Below are 8360 nucleotides of genomic sequence, written 5' to 3'. Positions count from 1 at the left end.
ATATATATATATATATATATATATACCTATATATATATATATTTTTATATATATATGGAGATATATATTAAGCAATAACCAGGCCACAGATGACACTTGTTCACTACAGCACTACAAAAGTCAAAAGGGAGAATGCGCACAAGCAAAAACTATAGAAAAAAATAACAATAAAAAGAAAAAGGATATTTAACAACAACCAAGCGAGGTGTTGGATTAGATATCATTACACTGATGGTAACAGAAATTAGAATATTGAAATGTAAAAAAAAAGGGGAAGGAAAATCTAAACCTTAGATTTATTTAGAGGAAAAAAAAAATGAATAAACACCTTAGGGATGGCATAGGTAAAAACAAAAAAAAAACCCAAAAAATCTCTAATAATGGAGTGGTGACTGGAGTATATAGAAATATATATAAACATATACAAAGAATGTCCTTGTAATTAAGGAAACTTCTTTTTTTTTTAATATCAAAATAACATCACAAAACTCTTGGCATAGGAGTAATATATACATGTAAACACATAACACTTACATAGTGTGTTCTCTATGCCTATGATGATCTTTTTAGACTTCCTGTTAAACTCCAGTGAAAATAGGACATTATCACAATTTAATTGACCATGCCACAAAACATGTTTTTTTTTTAGCCTACAAGTTAGATTAGAATTATTAATATATACACTCATAAAGTTTAATTCCATACTAGCACCAGACTTCAGGTAGATACAAACAGACTTTATAAATGTTATATAATATATATGAGAGAGGGGGGATTATATGTACATATATATATATACATATTTTATATATATATATATATATATATATATATATATATGTATATATATATTACATATATACAAATGTATACATATAAACATGTAAATATTTATAATTATAAATATGCACATATTCATTACATACACTTATGTGTGTTGTGTGTGTGTGTGTATATATACACACACACACACACACACACATTATGCATGCAGGTATGTGTACATATACATGAATACATATTCACACACAAAGGGAAATGTGTGTATGTATGTATGTATATATATATATATATATATATATATATACACACACATATATATATGTATATATATATATATATATATATATATATATATACACATGCATATATGCATGTGTGCATATACATAATACATACACACAAAGACAAATGTGTGTGTGTATGTGTGTATATATATATATATATATATATATATATATACACATACATACACACAAGCACATATGCATGTGTACATATACATGAATACATACACACACACAAAGACAAACGTGTGTGTGTGTATATATAAATATATATATACATCGTTTATCAATCTTATAGCAGTTCAAGTCGTTGAAGTTCTACAAACTTTTATTCACATTGCAATCCACACACACAATTTTATGCCAGCAACACAGAGATAACACATGTATAAACATTTGGAAAGTAACAGAAAAAAAAATTGTATGAGTATGAAATATTTACAAGAATGTACATAAATAAATGAATGGTAGATATTCTTCATTTGATGAATGCTTCTAGAGGGATTTTACCATTTGTCTGAAATATAAAGAAAACATGAAATGTGAGTAAAACTAAACAAATTTAAGAACTTAATACTGGTTTCTTACAATGTCACAAGCTTTTAATTGTTCTAAGGACCAGGTCATGTATGCACTTTTCACAACGGCAATTACTATGCAAACTGAAATATGTGCTACTACCATATCCAGCCATTGATGCTTTCCCAAAGGAATATTACTTCACTATTCACTTTATCTAAAAGCCAGAATTTCACTAAAGTCAAGGTATTTTCGTAATTGATTAATACTGTATCAAGTCAAAAGTTAGCAATATTTCAGTAACTAATTTGTGTTATTCATCAAGTTACAACAAAAGCAGCCTAGCATTCAAAGTAGAGGCAAGCATGTTACACCATCTGAAGCCATCTTCCTAGAAGTTCTTTGATCCTACACTGATATCAGTTCTTATCTCTCAAGGCAAAGAACTCTCTCACCAAAACTTCCACTCTTCTTGGTTAATGAAGCATCGTGAGTGCAGGAAGTGAACCATGGATCGGAAAAAGTAATAATCCAAGAGATATTTTTCCATAATCTAGTCGTGCATAAACAGTAGTGGTTAAACAAGAACAAGCTACTGGAAACTGTTGCCAAACAAAGGCATTTCAAACAGAAGGTGATACTCTGTGTCTGATGGAATTGCAAGGGGATAAATTCAAGAGTTTGTTCCAGATTGTCAAGCCAACTTGTACTCTGAACAGCTGGAGCAGATGTTTGCCATTGTGTAACAAAAATATCAGATATTGGTAAACAGAAAGCTAGCTCTTCTGCTGCAAGACAACAACACAAGACTTCATACTGCTCAAACAACCCAGAGTAACTCCAGGAACTTGAAGGAATCAAACTGATACCACACCAAGCATACAGTCCAAACATAAACAAAACTTCCAATGCCAACAATTAAAGAGTAATTAATAGTTAATTTACTCATCCACTATAAACATGCTATATCTGTTATCAGGATAACCAAAGAAACCAAGCTAGAAATGCATCTGAACCAATAATTAAACAAAATACTTAATGAGCAAACATTCTGAATTAAAATTTACCTTGAGGTTGAGGAAAACTTGTGCAGCCTTCTCATATTCCCAATTGTTTTGTTGTAGGCACTCCAATGAATATTCAGCATTCATTTCTGACTGGGCTGAAAACTGTGACACCATTTCTTTCTGGATTTCTGTTAATGATACATTGCACACAGCTGTGGCATTTGGGAGAGTGAGAGGAGCAGGAGGTGTATTGACAGTTTCAGCCAAAGCAGACCCTCCTTGTGTTGGACTGGATGAAGGTGTTGGTGCAGGTGTCTTGAAGGCAGACTTAAAAATAAAGATAATAAAAATTATTTATTTTGAGTAAGGACAATTTTTAGAGAGTAAAGGATGAAGTTTAAATTTGAAATGAATTATTGTTGAGCATTTAAGGCCAGATCAGTTCTCATGACACCAAACAGCTAAATAAATTTAAGGGCTCAGAGGATTAACAGTTTAATCTCTGGCCATTTTCAAGTCCTCTCATATTGCATATAAAGAAATTTGTAAACTAGACTTGATAAAGTAAATGTACAAACACCAAAGATGGCATCAACAGTCCAAAATAGAAAAAGCATTGAGTTGCTGATAGAATTCACTCCTGTAATGTTACTGATACCAGTTTTATCACCTCAGGAGGAAAATCAACCATGTGAATTTTTAGAAGGAGATGAATGCCAAAATAATTTTATACATAAAATCAAATCTTTAAACAATTATAATAAAAACATAGCTCTAAAGTCAGATATCCCAATAGAGAGCAAAATCAGGCCAAAACAGATACAAAAATACATAATACATCTGCCTTTTATAAACTAAGCCAGATATGATGCTAAGATTTCCATGTAATAAAGAAATCCTCATTTTTTCACACTCACACTAAGCCATTCATTATCAAAATCAACCAGATTTTCCTACCCATATTCACCACCACAAACCCTTTCTTGTGACTCCCTGCCACCGCCAATGGCAGCAGATGGCGATTTCATGTCATGACCACTTTTTGACCAGACACACACAACACTGACAGAGGTAGAGTGAGGTGTTCAAGTTCTATTTTAAAATGCTGTACTAGACCACAGCTATCATCATCTTTATCAATGATTATGATGATGTAAATGTGTTTTGATGATTATAATTGTGTATTATAATGTACATAAATTAATTAATATCAATGTAAATTATTACTACATAAATAATGTGATTTCACTAATTAAATTATTAATTGCATACAGGCCAGCATTATTCTCATAATTCAGCTATTCTCCCACATATTTTTAATTTTTCATTTTATTTCTATATTTTCAAATTATGTGAACTTACACCTGTACAAAATTTGGGTACTTTCCCTCATAAATATGACGATGGGTGAAGAAGCTACATAATTAAATTTATCTTTATATTTTTTATTTAATATTTACATAATATAATAATAAAACATTGAAATAAGTTTCTAAACAGAAAAAAACAATCCATTCTTATATGTATCAATGAATAAATGACAAACTCAACAAAATCTAAGAAAATAGCATGATTTACCTGTCTCTGTTCAGAAGTGGCATTAGATATTGTCAACATATCATTCACTATGACAATACTGAAATTATATAAATACAAATAACAAATAAATATGTGTGTGCATACGTATGTGTGCATATATATATTTAAAATTAGATACCCTAAATTATAATTTTAAATATTTATTACCTTTGATGGTTTTTATTCCCACCTGATAAAATCGGTATTTTAAATATCGATCTTATCCTTATTTACATAATTTATATATTTATTTCATCAGTATATTCACTGCGGTGGTATTCTGACCATATCACACGAGGAGTTTTTAGGCAGGCAATTTAAACTGGTCGTGTGCATACATATGTATGTATACGTTCGTATATCTAAGTATATTGTATGTTGTATGTATATATATATATATATATATATATATATATATTTGTATTTATGTGCTTTTCTGAGTATATTCCACTGATGAAGGCAGAGCATTTCTCATGCAGAGCCAGAAATCCGGGATCTGGAATTATCCAGTAATTTTTGCTAGTTTATTTTGTCTCTTCGTCTTCTCTCCTGGTGCTATATGAACATTCAACGTGGTTTTTGAGTCAAGTTTTGACTGTTATTTCCAGCGTGGTGGTATCTCTTAGATACCCTAAATTATAATTTCAAATAATTGTTATCTTTTTCCAGAGAAAAAAAAATTCTATGATTCTCAAATCTCTAAATTCATGTGTATGTATCTATATATATATAAGCAAGTACCTCATGGCAAAAGTGACTAATTCTTTTAGCTATGTGGAATCAACTAATCATTTGGAAAGCAAAAAGTTAGGTTAGGTTTTAAGAAATATTTTGCAGTATAAGTTTATAAAAATATTTTCAAATTAATTTAATTAATAACTAGCTAAGATGAGTGTCAAAAATCTGATATATTGTCTGAATGAAGGTTAGACTTACCCATCCTGCTGTGGGGTCGTAATAAACATTCGACTAAATGTACGAATCGGAGGTTCCCCTTTTGATTCTGCTGTAAAACATAAAACAATGCTCGTATTAGGTTAATGCAAAATCACTAAATAGTATTACATTATAGCAGCACATAAAAATGAGCCTAAATATAAAAAAACTTAAAATTCACACTAAATCCCTAACTAGGCAAAATTTCTCATACACTTAAAAAATGATAAATAATTATAACCAACTGAAACAGCATTAATACCAAAAAGCAATCTTCATATCCAACTTAACATGGATGTTTTGTTAGAATGCCAAATTCTGCATTATTTACCTTGAAAAGACCTCTCATATGGGCACATAAAAGCAATTAATAAAATTTCCTCTATCAATTTTTGTTTATATAATAAAAGTTTTACATATTACATGAAGAGAATGTAGTTTATAGACTTTTGCAGCTAAAAAATTTATCTGGATATTTTTCTGATATACTGACCCTCCTAAATTATGACAGTATGTGGAGCTTACTAATTTCAAAGCAAAAAATAAACTAACCAAGAATATGGAATTTTAAGTATTTTCTTTATTAAACAAGTAATGATAAATTACTTACTTTCTTTAAAAATTCCAAAAACACTGAAAATAAGCAATGTTCTCTGAAAGAAAAGGAAAAAATTTAAATTGTTTAGATATGGAATTAAGAAAAAAGTAAAATGTCATTAGAAAAACAATTAAAGAATACTATTTAATTGTAGATAAGTATGTATTAGGAATGTTGATCATTATTGATTTGTAATTTGAATAATTAACACTTTAGCATTTAAACTGGCCATATCTGGCAAAACTATTCTACCTCTTTTATGTTCAAAGTTGCCAGATAGGGCCTCTCACACCTGCCCTACAAGGTCATTCTAAAAATAAACAATCACATAATCGAAATCCTGAAGCTAAAAGATAATGCTCAAATTAATTCAAAGGAATGGGAATAAATAAACATTACATTTGAAAGAATAATCTAAATGCTAAAGGATTAAACAGAAAAGTCATGACAGTAAAAATGTTGTTTTTGATGGGTTTTTTTTTTGTTTTTTGCATTTACTGTTATCTCAAAAGTAACGAAGAAAATGAAGTTAGTATAGATTGATATTTATATAAACACATCTTTTACACAGATTAGTCAACAAACGGTGATTCTTACCGATAGGTGTTGAACATCAATGTGAAATGAATTAAGGTCATGTTGTGTTCCTGGCAATAACCGAAGTTGTGAAACAACATTAACCCGTCCAACCTTTAAGTGTTTATCGCGTCGACCTGTAATCAAAACAGATTACAAATATTAGATCAATAATAAATAACAGGAGGAAAACAATTCTCTAAAATTCAATAAAGTAACTGAGATTCAGAACTTACCAGCATTTAATTTGAGTAGATTCCTACTTTCACTGCTGTATTCAGTCAATGAAGGCTGCCTGAAAGAAATCAGAAAAGTCACAAATATGATAGATGCACTTTTAACATGGAACATGGTAGAGTATTGGTGAAGGTAAACTATTGCCATAAAAATTCATTCCTACAGAACACACCAGATTTACAAAGAAACATTATTGATTCCAGTACAAAAATTTTCAGAAGCAACTAATTCCAACCTTTCATTGTTTAGTGTCCAGTTAGTATTATATTGACAACACTGAAGTTAGTCGTAGTAACCTTATGGAGTAATATGTAAGTACAAGTAAATGACCAAGTCATTGGTTTTGACCAATGTGTCATATGGTCAACATTGCAGTTTTTACAAACTAATACAGCCATTATCATGTCAAATAAAGGTGCTACTTTGGCATGTGATCTACAATTTAAAGGAAGATTACTTCAGGTTACTTTTTAGTTTACTTTCCAATTTCTGAAAAACCCTTAAGATGTTGGCTAAAGACTCTTACAATGTGATCAGTGATGAGATAATGAAGGAAATATTGCACCATGTCATCAGTGTGGTGGAGTATAATGAACATGGCTGCCAAACTTGTGTAATCTATGAACTTATTTTAATTATTATATTGTTTATTCTTGGTTTCTTATTATTCTTCACTAAGGCATAAATGAAACATGGTTTTATTGTTACTAAAATAGTATGAATTTTGAAAAAATACATTTACAATGCTAAGTATGTGCAAAAGAATTTATTAAAAAAATTTAGAAATTGAAAAATAAACTAAAAAGTAACCTAAAGTAATCTCCCTTTAAATTGTAGATCACACGCCAAGGTAATACCGAAATAAATATACAAAGAAATGATTTATGTGCACAACTACTCATAAAAGGAACAAAATGTACATACTTGCCAAGTGCACGGTTGAAGTTACATGCAAATGAGAATATAGCCTGTAAAGAAATGGAAGTTGATGATCTCAGATGAATACAAGTAAAAAAAAACATTAAGAATTTTACATTACATAAAAAAAGAGAAATTACTGGATATTTAATAATTCAAACAGTTCAAGGAAGTAAGAAATCAAGATTTGAGTAGTCATAAAAAGATCCTAACAGATTGCTACGTAATAGAGCTTCACTCTTCACACCAAACTGCTTGAGACCACCTTTTGATACAAACTGCCTGTTTGAAAGTGATCTAAATTACTTCAAATGGTAAATTGTTCCAAATACCAGCTTACTAGGGACAATGTTATTTTACTAAATTCTTCATGGTTTCAAAATTAAATGAAACAAAGGTAATGTATTTCAAAAGAAATATAATAAAATAGTTAAATGAAAAAATTTTTTTAATTTTTTTTTCTTAAGAAACATGTAATTTACAATATAAAGGATTTCAAATTCTAGATTCCTTTTCTCAGTGGAAATCTTGGTCTTATTTTGAAATAGAAAATGAAAACTAGAATTTGAAATTTCTGGACTGCCTGGCCTTTAGAACAAGAGAATAATCAAGTAATATTTGTAACTTCATTCATCTCTTCACCTCAACTAATTTCTGTAACTTCACACAACTTTTCACTGTAATTTTCATTTGAACATCATCATCATCATCGTTTAACGTCCGCTTTCCATGCTAGCATGGGTTGGACGATTTGACTGAGGACTGGTGAAACCGGATGGCAACACCAGGCTCCAATCTAAATTTGGCAGAGTTTCTACAGCTGGATGCCCTTCCTAACGCCAACCACTCAGAGAGTGTAGTGGGTGCTTTTACGTGTCACCCGCACGAAAACGGCCACGCTCGAAATGGTGTCTTTTATGTGCC

The 8360-nt window shown here is 30.2% G+C and overlaps 1 protein-coding gene across 1 annotated transcript in view; it reads right to left on the bottom strand.

Moving 5' to 3' along the window:
• Positions 1 to 1234: 1234 nt before the first annotated feature.
• The window catches only part of LOC106881596 (nuclear RNA export factor 1), a 41327-nt gene continuing 34201 nt past the window's right edge, over positions 1235 to 8360 (bottom strand). The window contains exons 15-22 of the mRNA XM_014932058.2: positions 7443 to 7486; positions 6518 to 6576; positions 6303 to 6418; positions 5718 to 5760; positions 5108 to 5177; positions 4172 to 4229; positions 2654 to 2920; positions 1235 to 1584 (exon numbers count right to left, since the gene is read on the bottom strand). Coding sequence (XP_014787544.1) covers positions 1546 to 1584; positions 2654 to 2920; positions 4172 to 4229; positions 5108 to 5177; positions 5718 to 5760; positions 6303 to 6418; positions 6518 to 6576; positions 7443 to 7486 — 696 coding nt within the window. The 3' untranslated portion in view covers positions 1235 to 1545. The remainder of the gene's footprint in view (positions 1585 to 2653; positions 2921 to 4171; positions 4230 to 5107; positions 5178 to 5717; positions 5761 to 6302; positions 6419 to 6517; positions 6577 to 7442; positions 7487 to 8360) is intronic.

Source organism: Octopus bimaculoides, chromosome 4 (assembly GCF_001194135.2).
Source record: "Octopus bimaculoides isolate UCB-OBI-ISO-001 chromosome 4, ASM119413v2, whole genome shotgun sequence".
Taxonomy (NCBI): domain Eukaryota; kingdom Metazoa; phylum Mollusca; class Cephalopoda; order Octopoda; family Octopodidae; genus Octopus; species Octopus bimaculoides.
Note: the sequence above shows the minus strand (reverse complement) of the source record. Positions and strands in the feature narration are given on the sequence as shown.